The following is a 12794-nucleotide window of genomic DNA, read 5'->3' as shown; positions in this document are numbered from 1 at the left end:
TAAGGAGAGATGGAGGGGAGCTTTAGTCTTGATGGAGTTTCTTGGGATGTGGGATAAAAGGGGAATTGAAATTTTATATGTGGGGACTGAAAAGGAAAGAAATAACTAAGAGTTGCTTAGCAAAGAGAGAGGTAACATCTGATTTTATAATGTGGTGGCATGGCAGAAAGGTAGCTGAGTTTTGTTTAGAGCACTATATTAATCTTCATGGCTAAAGGTGAGCCAAAAAAAAAAAAAATACACCCAAGCCAATACAAACTTATTGACTGGGGGACACAGATGGGCTCAAGGAAAGCAGAGGTAGGGATTCACCTAGATTCAAGGTATTGGTGGTTGAGAAGGAGGTTGGAAAAACTGCAGTGTGCATACAGCAGTAATATAAACAAACATGCACACCTCAGATGTAACTGATTATAATACATCTCTAAAAATGTAGCAGTTTGTTTGCATCAGATATTATTCCTTTAAATGGTTCCCAAATTATCAAAGCAATCCCCAGTATGATGAATAAGCAAATATCATGTTTCTTAGTTTGTTTTTGTCCGTTCATTCCACTTCTCTTTTCTTCCATCTGTCATTTGTCTGTTCTCTGAGTTGCAATTAGGATGTTTTTAGTCATTAAGGATTAAACTTGAAGTCTCTAACTCACGATCTGAGGACTTCAGAAACTCAGCCAGAGATTATGGGTCTATTACAGGAGTGGGTGGATGAGGTTCTGTGGCCTGCAAGGTGCAGGATGTCAGACTAGATGATCATGATGGTCTCTTTGGCCTTAAAGTCTATGAGTCTTTGCACATTCTCAGCTCAATTTGATCAAATTAAAAATGGCTCAACTAGCTTTTATAAGTTCTAGTGATACCATATAACTTTCCTGCCTATGATAACCATGCCATTAAAGAACTTACAGGGTTTCATGAGACACAGATTGCTTAAAATACATGGTTTATGAAATCCTCCAAAGATCTTGGTTCTCAACCTATTTACCACTGTGGGATGCATGGCTCACAGCTCTCTGTGTGTTATGTGAGCCTCATCCACACATTATATATACTACCTGTATGGCCCTGAGGATGTCACATGGGTCACAGCTGTGTGCCGACTGGGCCGTGGGATGAGAACCACTGATCTAGACATTCTTTGCAGTCACTCTAATCAGAGAAAACTCCTACAATGAGTTTTGCATGAATAAAGACCAGTGTCCTTAGTTTTACAATAGTGAGCCAAGAGCCTCTCCTTTTGACTTAGGTCCTTGAACACAATCAAATACCCGCTCAACAGGAGGCAAGGACATGAGTGAGACTGCCAGTATGCAGGTATCTGTGTGCTATTACCCCAAATAATTTATTTATTCTATGGCTACAATTTAGTATCAACTGTACAACAGAATCTGAACCTGAGCAAGAAGGATGTCTACCAAAAAAACAAGGCACAACGATTGCCCTGAAAAATTCAAGTAATGAAAAAAGAAGGAAGGGATGGGGGTTGGAGGGGAGAATAAAGTTATAAAAAGGCAATGTTTAACATGTATGTGGAAGTTAATACTGTAAGTTCCTCAGCAGGGCCGGCTCTAACTTTTTTGCCACCCCAGGCGAAAAAGAAGAGCACCGCCCTGCCGTAAGACATATCCCCCCACCCCGGAGTGCCGCGCCGCCGACCCCCCCTCCCAGCGTCGCACCGGGCTGCTGAAACCCCTCCCCCCCCCCCCCCCGAACGCCGGGTCACCCAAAACCCCCGGAGTGCCGGGCCGTTGAACCCCCCCCCCCCCCAAGCGCCGCGCTGGGCCGTCCAAACCCCCGCCCCCATCTGAGCGCCACGCCGGGACGCCCAAACCCCTACCCCCACTCGAGTGCCTTGCTGGGCCGCCCAAACTCTCGGAGCGCCACTCTGGCCAACCCCCTCTCCCCCCAGCACTGCGCCGGGCCGCCCCCCCACCCCCGAGCGCCTCGCCGGGCCGCCCAAACCCCCGCCCCCCCTCCCCGAACGCTGGGCCGGGCCGCCCAACCCCCCCTGCAGCGCTGCGCCGGCCAAACCCCTGGTCTCCCCCCCCCCCCGAGCGCCAGGCCGGCCAAACCCCCACCCCTTGAGCACTGCATCGCACCACCCAAACCCCTGCTCCCCCCAGCGCCGCACCGCCGAAGCCCCCGCCACCCCCAGGACCGCCCCGTGAACAAAAACAAAAACACCGCAAGTGCCCCCCACCACCCCAACATTGGCCGCCCCCATAAGGTGCCGCCCCAAGCACGTGCTTGGTCGGCTGGTGCCTGGAGCCGGCCCTGTTCCTCAGGACAAAGACTGTCTCCTTAAATGTTTGTACAGAGTCTAGCACAAAGGAGCCCAAGTAGTTATTGGAGCTAAGTACTACTGCAATACGAATGCTATCACTAAATGTCAATAATTTAACCATAAAATTAGTCCATCCTGGGGCTCCTAGTGTGATGACAATCCTCTTGGGGTTATGTCACCAGAAATCCTTTACTAGCTTTAGGACCTTGTAATTCTATTAACACTTAAATATTTTCCATATACTATAGCAGCAGTATTTTAACAAATTTACAATTTAAACATTTACACTGCAGTTGAGATTTAAACTGGAAGACTAATGGCTATATCCTCTACCGTAAAATAACTTTAGCAAATTTACTGAAATTACGTAGGTATTCTTGTTGTTAGTCTCAAAATTCACATGACAAAGTATAAACTAACCAAAGTCTCTCCTTCAGCCTTCTTTTTGATCCAGTATCCCTTTTTCCTCACAATCTTCCTCATCCCTCATTCTAACAGGCTACCTCTAAAGAGCCAATTGAATACACTGCAGCACTGGCAGGCATTATTGGCAGCAGCTACAAACAGTGAGTAAGTTTCTAAATTAAGGAATAGTTTTAAAGACAGAAAGTTTTATTATTAAACATGTAATAATTAGACAGAGAATATGGAATTTACCTATACTTGTTAAGGATACTCACCCTATGTACACCTTGCACCAATACTCCAAATTCTCTCCAAGGTTCAATTTAAGATAGCCTGAAGTGGTATGCAGTACAAACATATTCCTGGTGGTGGCCCCCCATCAGTTTCTGGAGAAACTAATCTTTCGTTCAAAGAAATTGTGGTTCTGGGTGGAGTTTTCAGAAGTGCTTAAGTTATTTAGGAGTCTAAATCCCATTGGATATCTATTGCAATTAATAAGTATCTTATATTGACAGATGTGACTGTCCTCGTAGCCTTATGGCTTGTTGAGTGCGCTGCTCTTCAAGAGATCTGGATTTGAGAGTGAACTCAGCACATCAGAAGACCAAGAATAAGCCAACTGAAATGCTCCTTTGTTAATAAGGGTGATGGCAAAGATGCTTCAAAGATTTTTATAGCAGAGAAAATCTTTAAAATATGAGATTTAAGTGTAAAGATTGAGCAAAGCAGGAGATTCTATCTCGTGTCTTCCATTAGACATTATTAAGAGACATTATTAAGGGCACAAGAGCAAACTATCCCATTGAGTAGGGGGAAGTATGGCGAGAGACTATCCTGGCTTAACCAGGAGATCTTCAATGATCTAAAAATCAAAAAGAGTCCTACAAGAAGTGGAAACTAGGTCACATTACAAAGGATGAATATAAAAAAACAACACAAGTATGTAGGGACAAAATTAGAAAGGCCATGGCACAAAACGAGATCAAACTAGCTAGAGAGACAAAGGGTAAAAAGAAAACATTCTACAAATACATTAGAAGCAAGAGAAAGACCAAGGACAGGACAGGCCCGTTACTCAATCAGCGGGGGAAAACAATAACAGAAAATGTGGAAATGGCAGAGATGCTTAATGACTTCTTTGTTTCAGTTTTCATCAAGAAGGTTGGACATCTAACATCGTGAATGCCTGTGAAAATGAGGTAGGATCAGAGGCTAAAATAGGGAAAGAACAAGTTAAAAATTACTTAGACAAGTTAGACAAGACACCAGGGCTTGATGAAATATATCCTAGAATACTCAAGGAGCTGACTGAGGAGATGTCTGAGCCATTAGCAATTATCTTTGAAAAGTCATGGAAGGCTGGAGAGATTCCAGAAGACTGGAAAAGGGCAAATAGAGTGCCAATCTATAAAAAGGGAAATAAAGACAACCCAGGGAATTACAGACCAGTCAGCTTAACTTCTGTATCCAGAAAGATAATGGAGCAAATAATTTGCAAACATCTAGAAGATAATAAGGTGATAAGTAACAGTCTGCATGGATTTGTCAAGAACAAATTGTGTCAAACCAACCTGATAGCTTTCTTCGACAAGGTAACAAGCCTTGTGGATAGGGGGAAGCGTTAGACGTGGTATATCTTGACTTTAGTAAACCTTTTGATACTGTCTCGCATGATCTTCTCATAAACAAACTAGGGAAATGCAACCTAGATGGAGCTACTATAAGGTGGGTGCATAACTGGTTGGAATACTGTTCCCAGAGAGTAGTTATCAGTGGTTCACAGTCATGCTGCAAGGGCATAACGGGTGGGGTCCTGCAAGGATCAGTTCTGGATCCAGTTCCGGTCAATATTTTCATCAATAATTTACGTAATGGCATAGAGAGTACACTTACAATGTTTGTGTACGATACCAAGCTAGGAGGGGTTGCAAGTGCTTTGGTGGATAAGATAATTCAAAATGATCTGGACAAACTGGAGAAATGGTCTGAAGTAAATAGGATTAAATTCAATAAGGACAAATGCAAAGTACTCCACTTAGGAAGGAACTATCAGTTGCACACATACAAAATGGGAAATGACTGCCTAGGAAGGAGTACTGCGGAATGGGATCTGGGGGTCATAGTGGATCACATGCTAAATATGAGTCAACAGTGTAACGCTGTTGCCAAAAAAAGCAAACATCATTCTGGGATGCATTAGCAGGAGTGTTGTAAGCAAGACACGAGAAGTAATTCTTCCACTCTACTCTGCGCTGATTAGGCCACAACTGGAGTGTTGTGTCCAGTTCTGGGCGCCACATTTCAGGAAAGCTGTGGACAAATTGGAGAAAGTCCAGGGAAGAGCAACAAAAGTGATTAAAGGTCTAGAAAACATGACCTATGAGGGAAAATTGAAAAAATAGGGTTTGTTTAGTCTGGAAAAGAGAAGACAGAGGGGACACGATAACAATTTTCAAGTACATAAAAGATTGTTACAAGGAGGACGGAAAAAAATTATTATTCTTAACCTCTGAGGATGGGACAAGAAGCAATGGGCTTAAATTGTAGGACGGGAGAATTAGGTTGGACATTAGGAAAAACTTCCTGTCAGGGTGGTTAAGCACTGGAATAAATTGCCTCGGGAGGTTGTGGAATCGCCATCATTGGAGATTTTTAAGCACAGGTTAGACAAACACCTGTCAGGGATGGTCTAGATCAGTGGTTCTTAACCTGGGGTGCACGCGCCCTTTATGGAGATGCAAGATGTCCTTTCTGGGGGTGTGAGACATGCCAGATTTTTTTAGAAGGTAAATCATTGAAAACACAAATTAAGCACAGGCACGTAAATACAACTACTTTGTTTCATCAAACCTATGTATTTATTAACATTATACATTTTTTTAACGATTACTGTAATATACAAACAAAAAATATATCTAGGTTTAAGGGGTGCAAGAACGTATTTTAATTTTTGATAAGGGGTGCGAGAACATATTTTGAGAACCAACGGGGTGCAGGCTGCAGTAAAGGTTAAGAACCACTGGTCTATATAATACTTAGTCCTGCCATGAGTGCAAGGGACTAGACCAGATGACCTCTCGGGGTCCCTTACAGTCCTATGATTAAAATTTTTTGTTTGCATTGTTGTAGCCACATTGATCCAGGATATTAGAGAGACAAGGTTGGGGAGATAACATATTTTATGGGACCAACTTCTGTTGGTGAAAGAGACAATCTTTTGATCTACACAGAGCTCTTGTTTGAGTGTCCAGAAGAACACTGTGTAGCTCAAAAGCTTGTCTCTTTCACCAACAGAAGTTTGACAATAAAAGATATTACCTTACCCACCTTGTCTCATTAAAATTTTTGGAAGATGAATGAAAATCCTCCAAGCTGCTTTGAAAAATCTCAGCCATAGCTATTTTTCTCACACCTTTACCTTTGAAGTTTGTATTACATTACTCTGCAAGACAAACAAGTAAAATAATTTGATATCGCAAGCTGTACCTGTTCATCTCTTTGTCTCCACTCTTGCCAATTTTCTTCCTGAGAGTCTTTCTGCCCTGGGCTGTGCAATGTTTGTTCATGTTGAGGCAGACAGCCTCCATGGGAGGATTTCTGAGGAATCTTTTTAAAAGCAAGATTTCGGAGCTGCAAAGCAAGAGGCAAGAAAATAAATCAATGGTGTCGCTATTTACTAGAATATTTGTGATTACACAGAAACAATATGCCAATTGGGCTATCATCTTAGACATTTAGGCCATGTCTACACTACCCCTTATGTTTCCAAAACCACACCCCGAGCAATGTAAGTTTCGCCAGCATAAGTGGTACTGTGCCCAGCACTATGTTGGCAGGAGAGCGTTTCACGCCAACAAAGCTACTGCTGCTTTTAGGGGGTGATTTATGTCGACAGGGGAGCTCTCTCCTTTCGGTATAGGGCAGCTACACGAGAGACCTTACTGCCGCACAGCTGTATGGGTACAGCTGTGCTGCTGTAAAGTCTCTAGCGTAGACATAGCCTTAGGATCTGCCTATAACTTACATTCATTTCACCAATTACTTAAACCAATACAGTCAAAGTAGTTTTAATAGCTGATAAGGCTGATATTTGCAATAGATTAATGTTTGCAGTGTCAGACCCAGGATATTAGAAAGACAAGGTGGGTGAGGTAATACCTTTTATTGGACCAACTTCTGTTGGTGAAAAAGACAAGCTTTCGAGTACATAGCTCTTAAGTCAAGGGTGGGCAAACTTTTTGGCCTGAGGGCCACATCAGGTTTCTGAAATTGTATGGCGTGCCGGTTAGAGGAGGCGGTGCCTCCCCTTAACAACCAGGTGTGGACCGGCCCCCGCCCCCTATCCAACCCTCCTGCTTCTCGCCCACTGACGCCCCCCACCCCCTCCGGACTACTGCTCCATCCAACCCACTCTGTTCCCTGTCCCGACAGCACCCCCAGACCGCTGCCCCATCCACCCCTCGCTGTCCCCTGATCGCCACCGGATCCCCCACCCCTGACTGCCCTCCGCCGCCCCATCCAACTCCTCCTCTCCTTCCTGAGTGCCCCCCGGGGACTTCTGCCCCATCCAACCACCCATTCTCCCTGACCGCCCCCTAGAACCTCTGTCCCTGACTGCCTCCCAGTCTCCCCATCCAACCCCCCTCTCCTTCCTGACTGCCCTCCCGGGACCCCTTCCCCCATTCAACCCCCCCCTGTTCCCTGACAGTCCCGCCGGGACCCCTGCCCCATCCACCCCTCCCTGTCTCCTGATCGCCCCCGGACCCTCCACCGCCCCATCCAATCCCTCCTCTCCTTCCTGACTGCCCCCCCCACAGGACCCCTGCCCTATCCAACCACCCCTTCTCCCTGACCGCCCCCAGAACCCCTGCCCCTGATTGTCCCCTCACCCGGCCTCCCCATCCAACCCCCCCTTCCTGACTGCCCCCCAGGACCCCACCCCCATTCAAACCCCCTGTTCCCTGCCCTCTGAGCGCCCCGACCCCTATCCACACCCCCACCTCCTCTGCCCTCTATCCAACCCCCCCCGCTCCCTGCCCCCTTACCGCATGGCTCTGCAGCTGCGCTGCCGGGCAAGAGCTCATAGCCCCACCACCCTGGCGCAGTGAGATGAGGCTGCGGGCGAGGGGGAACAGCAGGGGAGGGGCCGGGGGTGAGCCTCCCAGGACAGGAGCTCAGGGGCTGGGCAGGAGGGATCCGCAGGTCGGATGTGGCGGCTGTAGTTTGCCCACCTCTGTCTTAAGTCAAGCATGTGCTAAGTACTACATCAATCTGTGAGCAGTTACTTTTATAATTGTTTTCTGGCATTTGAATACCGAAGTGATAGATAACTTAGAAGTACTTTAAAGAACTACAAAATAATATGTTGAAAAGTAACATTAAAGACTCTCCAACTCAAAAGCAAGGAATTTCACAGTTCACATTTAAAGTGCATAGCTGACCTCCCAGCCCTAATCTCACACTAAGTTTTATTACTCTCTCCTGTTTTTATTTTATAAAAAGTGCTCAGACATAGGAAATACCATAACAAAAAGACTTCCTGTCCACTCAGTTGTGTATTTTCACGAACAGAAGTCAATTCCAGATGTTTCAAAGACAGACTTAAGACCCCCACAATGCAACTAATTCTGAATGACTGTTTCACCGGGAGATGGGGAAAATAAGATTTTTCTGGACCCCAGATGGCATACATCAGACTCTGAAGCTTACAATTTTATCGTAGGCAGTATAACATTAGATGTTATTTTCACTCAAATTAATAATTCTTAAATATAAAGATGGTGTTGATAATGTTGGAGCAGCAAGGCTAGGCACTTACAAAAAAAATCAGAAAATGTTCAAGTTAAAATTGCATGTGCAACATTGAAAACCACAGTTTAAAAAACACATTTGTCCAAAATTGTTTTACCTACTAGTTACAGGTAGGTATGAAGATTAGACTAATCCTTTTGGAATTATTTTTTTAAAATAACATTTCTAATTTTTCCTACTTTTTCAATTTTACAATGTGTCGAACAGGGAACTTTTCTAGACAGGAGACACTAACAAGAAGACTGAGTGGGTGAACCAGATGTTGCTGCACCAGAAAGGAGTAGTTTGAGGCTGCCAAGCATTGCACTTCTATACCCTCCCTTGGATCTTTGATTCTATTGAGCCTAAGATTAAGAGGCCTATACCAGGGATAACAAGGCTTCTGAAAAGAAAAAGAAAAAAACAGAGTGTGAATCTAACAGACTCAGGGCTTCGATCCAAGGAGACTCCAGGGATATTTCTCTTTGCAAGGCCTGTATAGGCTTGGTAGATAGTACCAGGGAAGCCAGTTTGAAGACTCCTTTGACACAGTCAATGGTTCTAGCCATCTTATGAATATTCAGAAGGACTTTCAGATCCCCTTGAATCACAGGATGCTATCAGTGTCAAGGGACAACCAGAACTCAACTCCTGCATGAAGTCCCTGACACAAAGGAAAGATTGTTGCTTCCCACTGGATCCCTTTACATCTATGCTTTTTTCCTGGTAAATGGAGGTGCTAAGAAGATGTCAGATCCCTTGGAGAACTCTGTTGCTCTCCTTGAGGAAATTGTACCCTAATAGCTAGGTCTGAAAAATTTAAAGCTCTTGAATCTGGACAAGCCAGATTCTTCTTTGCCAAGAGGACTTTTTTTTGGGAAGAGATAGTGAATATCATTCCAAGAGTTGAACAACCTGAATCTGCAACACCTCCCACAGGAGATCCTCTGAAATGCAAAGGTTTCCATAAAGCCTACAGTCGTTTTCCCTACATGCTGGTGTGAAGACAAGTAAACAAATTGGACATCCCATCCTCAAGTGACCTTCTCCTGGGCATTATAGATACAGGATGCCTTGGTTCATGTCCAACATTATATCAGCACAAGAGCATTTCATGAACACTGGCTTCTTTCCCCCCAGATCTGCAGGTCTGGCTTCACTATAGGAAGCTTTGTTTACATTTGTAAGATTTTCCAAGTGAATATTTTCAACAACTTAACCATCAAAAAGTTTAACTAAGAAAACTGTCCCAATGCAGGGAAAGGGGATGGGTTCCAAGTTCACTGAAGCTAGTAGAAAGAGAAACTGAGGAATGGTCAGGATTTGGGGCTTTTTATTCGATCAATTCTAGGACAAGATCCAAAGCATTCTTTTAAAGAGTTCCATTACTCATCTCATATGTAAGTCCTACAATTTGAATCTGCAGTGGCAATGTATACATTACTAGCAAGTATCTTCTTTCCTTTTTACATGAGCTGACACTGTCATACAAACTACTTTAAAGGGCATTTAAAAAAAAAAACTATCAACATACATATCCTGTGATGGAACAAGGAAATACAAGAATATTATTATGAATGGGCCTTGCCTCATATCAGAAATTAGATGCCAAGATATTTCTAGGTTCTTGTTTCTTACCTTTAAAAGAATTTAAGTGTAACTGTGCTCCCCTAATTTCATCTTTAAAATATGGGAGGGTCCTGCTAAATAATTTGGGACTTTATATGAATAGAAGTGTTTACGTTAGTGTTTTTCTCCAATAAGTATTCACCACTTCCTCACTGCAGCCCTTCTGCAGCTCATGTGGATATCTATCTCACAAGGCAGGAATTTTGCAGAAAGTCTCCTGTATAGTCTAGATCTCTTTCTAAAGGTGGCAGAACCCTACAGAAGACTAATGGAAACAGGAGATCCAATTCTGAGGGAAACTATTAGTATGACCAGTGAGGGGAGGTTGGTGAGGAAGCTAACAGCAGTGCTTAATTTGTAATGAAAGAGGTGCCAGGACTGAAGCAATTTTTTCCCTTTCATACTTTAGGCAGCAAATCCAGAGGTGCCGGGGCTCAGACCTGGCAAGCCCTGGATAACAGCCACACTTTGTGAATGGTAAATAGTCACCAAACAGCAACCTGAAAAGAGCAGTGGAAGGAGTTACCAGGAGCAAGGAAGGAACCACAGGCTTCTTACCATAATGGCTCGGCAATCAAAGCTTTTGGCACTAAAAATACTAATAAAGTAGCTGCACAATCATACCTTAACCCCCTCTATACTGTCAGAAGCTACCTTCCATCCTGCTGCTCTCCAGCCTTTAAAATAAGAAACCTCCAGTCCTTCCTGCTTAGCATTACATCCTTTACTGGCTTCAGCTGTACTCAACAGCCTCTGCTCCTTCACATTCCAGTTTAGAAACAACTATTCCAGGTCAAAGCAAATCTGCCACATCCCTCATTACTAGCCCCACAACTTATGATTCTACTAACTTGTTCCAAGGCCTCTCCATTCCTTTCTGTATATAAAGGAAAAAATTTTATTGGAACTACAAGATACCAGCTGTCACTTCCTAAGAGGAATGTTTCCCTGTCTGTCCTATATCTCCTGCTGAATAAGGTCTGCGATCAGGAAATGGGGATATATAAGAAACCAAATTATTTTTATTTAAATATATAAATCTAATTGTTTGATTAGTCAAGAGCCTCCCACATTTAAAGAAGTGTAGTTGTGACTGAACTCTAACAAAGTTTTAAGGAAAAAATTTAATTTTTAAATAATACCTTTTAATTACTATAAACTGAAATTATTTTGTTTTACAAAAGTAACATGTCAAAAGCAACAAAAATAGCCACATTACTCAGCTAACAGATGAACAATTTACCCAAGGCATATGGGTATCTGGCATAACTGCACACCTTGTATGTTACTGAAAATATAACAGCCTCTCTACCTCATTAGCCTCGCTCTGCTGCTGTTCCTTCTTTTTTCTCCTCTTTTCTTTCTTCTTCTCATTTGTAGTTGATTTTCCCCCTGAAGCTTGAGACTTCCCAGCACCTCGACCACTTCTTCCCTTTCCAGTCTCTGAATCAGAACCACTACCACTATCCACTTGTAATAGAGCAAAGCGTGATGCAGTAGTGGGAACTGAACTGATTACAGCTGAGGCCATTGTATGGTTTGAGATTATTTTGAGGATGACTTCTTATTCAAAGAAAATGCTTCCTGGGAATGTAGCAACAAAAGAAAGAATAAAGGAATCACACTATTCTGCTGTACAAAAACTTTTTGCAATAGCACATGCCTTCACATCAACAATTCAGACATGTCAATTATACAAGCTTTATGTAATTTGGGGACAAAAGACTTCAGGATAAAATAGTGACTCATTTTACTTTTGAATTAACTATTTTGATAGTTTAATAATTATAATGTAATGTTTTAGTATTAATATATGAACAAAAACAATGAAAGTGAAGGTTGCTTACCAGTAACTGGAGTTCTTTGAGACAAGCCTCTACGCGCACGCGCATTTACACTTTTAGAAGATGTAGCAACAATGCAGCAAACAGAATCTTCTCAAAGCAGTGCCCATTGTGGCACCTGCCTGCTTCTCTCACTGCTCCTAATGTTCTGGGAGCCAGAGTATAAAAGTGGTTGAGGCACCCCTACAGCCTCAGCTCCTTTGACCTGAGCCTAAGAGTCCAGCAAAGAGACATGATTCCAGAAAAGGAAAGTGGGTGGTCAGGTAGTATGAATTTGTAGAGGCAAGCTCATCTCAAAGAACTCCAGTTATTGGTAAATAACCTCTATTTCTTCTTCAAGGAGCTACTATATATTCCCACTTCTTAGAAGTTTAGCAAGCAGTATTCTCCCCCACAGAAAGCTTAGCTGAGGAGTTCTAGGTGAATAAAGATTGTAATACTGTTCTCCCAAACTTTGCACCAGATCTTGAGGCTAAATGTAGGGAGTAAACTTTTGTAAATGTGTGTAATGAGCTTTAAGTTGCAGCTCTACAGATTTCAATTATGTGAATGCATCTAAGACATACCATCAAAGTCACATTTATCCTAGTGTAGAGGCTCCTTGAAGAAGAAATAGAGGTTATTTACCAATAACTGGAAGGGGGACACAATGAGGTAATCGGGTGGCGGGAGGAGCTGGTGAAGGCCCAGGGTCAGGAGAGGGCTCTGTCTGACAAATGAGGCAAATGGGCTCTGTGCAGGAGATCTCAGTCAGTGAGATCCAGGCTACTCCAACTGCCACAGCTGCAGCAGCCACCAACCAGCAGTTACCCTCCTCTTTTGGGGAGGCTGGCAGGGACTCTG

The 12794-nt window shown here is 43.4% G+C and overlaps 1 protein-coding gene across 12 annotated transcripts in view; it reads right to left on the bottom strand.

The window, feature by feature from the left end:
• Nucleotides 1–12794, bottom strand: part of GKAP1 (G kinase anchoring protein 1) — a 42456-nt gene that overhangs the window by 18044 nt on the left and 11618 nt on the right. For 8 of the 12 annotated variants that reach the window (XM_065599444.1, XM_024103356.3, XM_005296820.3 and 5 more), the window contains exons 2-3: nt 11420–11691; nt 6175–6318 (exon numbers count right to left, since the gene is read on the bottom strand). In XM_065599444.1, the coding sequence (XP_065455516.1) occupies nt 6175–6318; nt 11420–11638 (363 nt within the window). In that variant the 5' untranslated portion in view covers nt 11639–11691. Of the gene's footprint in view, nt 1–6174; nt 6319–11419; nt 11692–11954; nt 12163–12794 lie in introns of those variants that run through there. The other 4 variants (XM_065599441.1, XM_065599443.1, XM_024103359.3 and 1 more) reach the window with 2 other exon arrangements.

Source organism: Chrysemys picta, chromosome 6 (assembly GCF_011386835.1).
Source record: "Chrysemys picta bellii isolate R12L10 chromosome 6, ASM1138683v2, whole genome shotgun sequence".
In the NCBI taxonomy this organism is placed as follows: Eukaryota; Metazoa; Chordata; order Testudines; family Emydidae; genus Chrysemys; species Chrysemys picta.
Note: the sequence above shows the minus strand (reverse complement) of the source record. Positions and strands in the feature narration are given on the sequence as shown.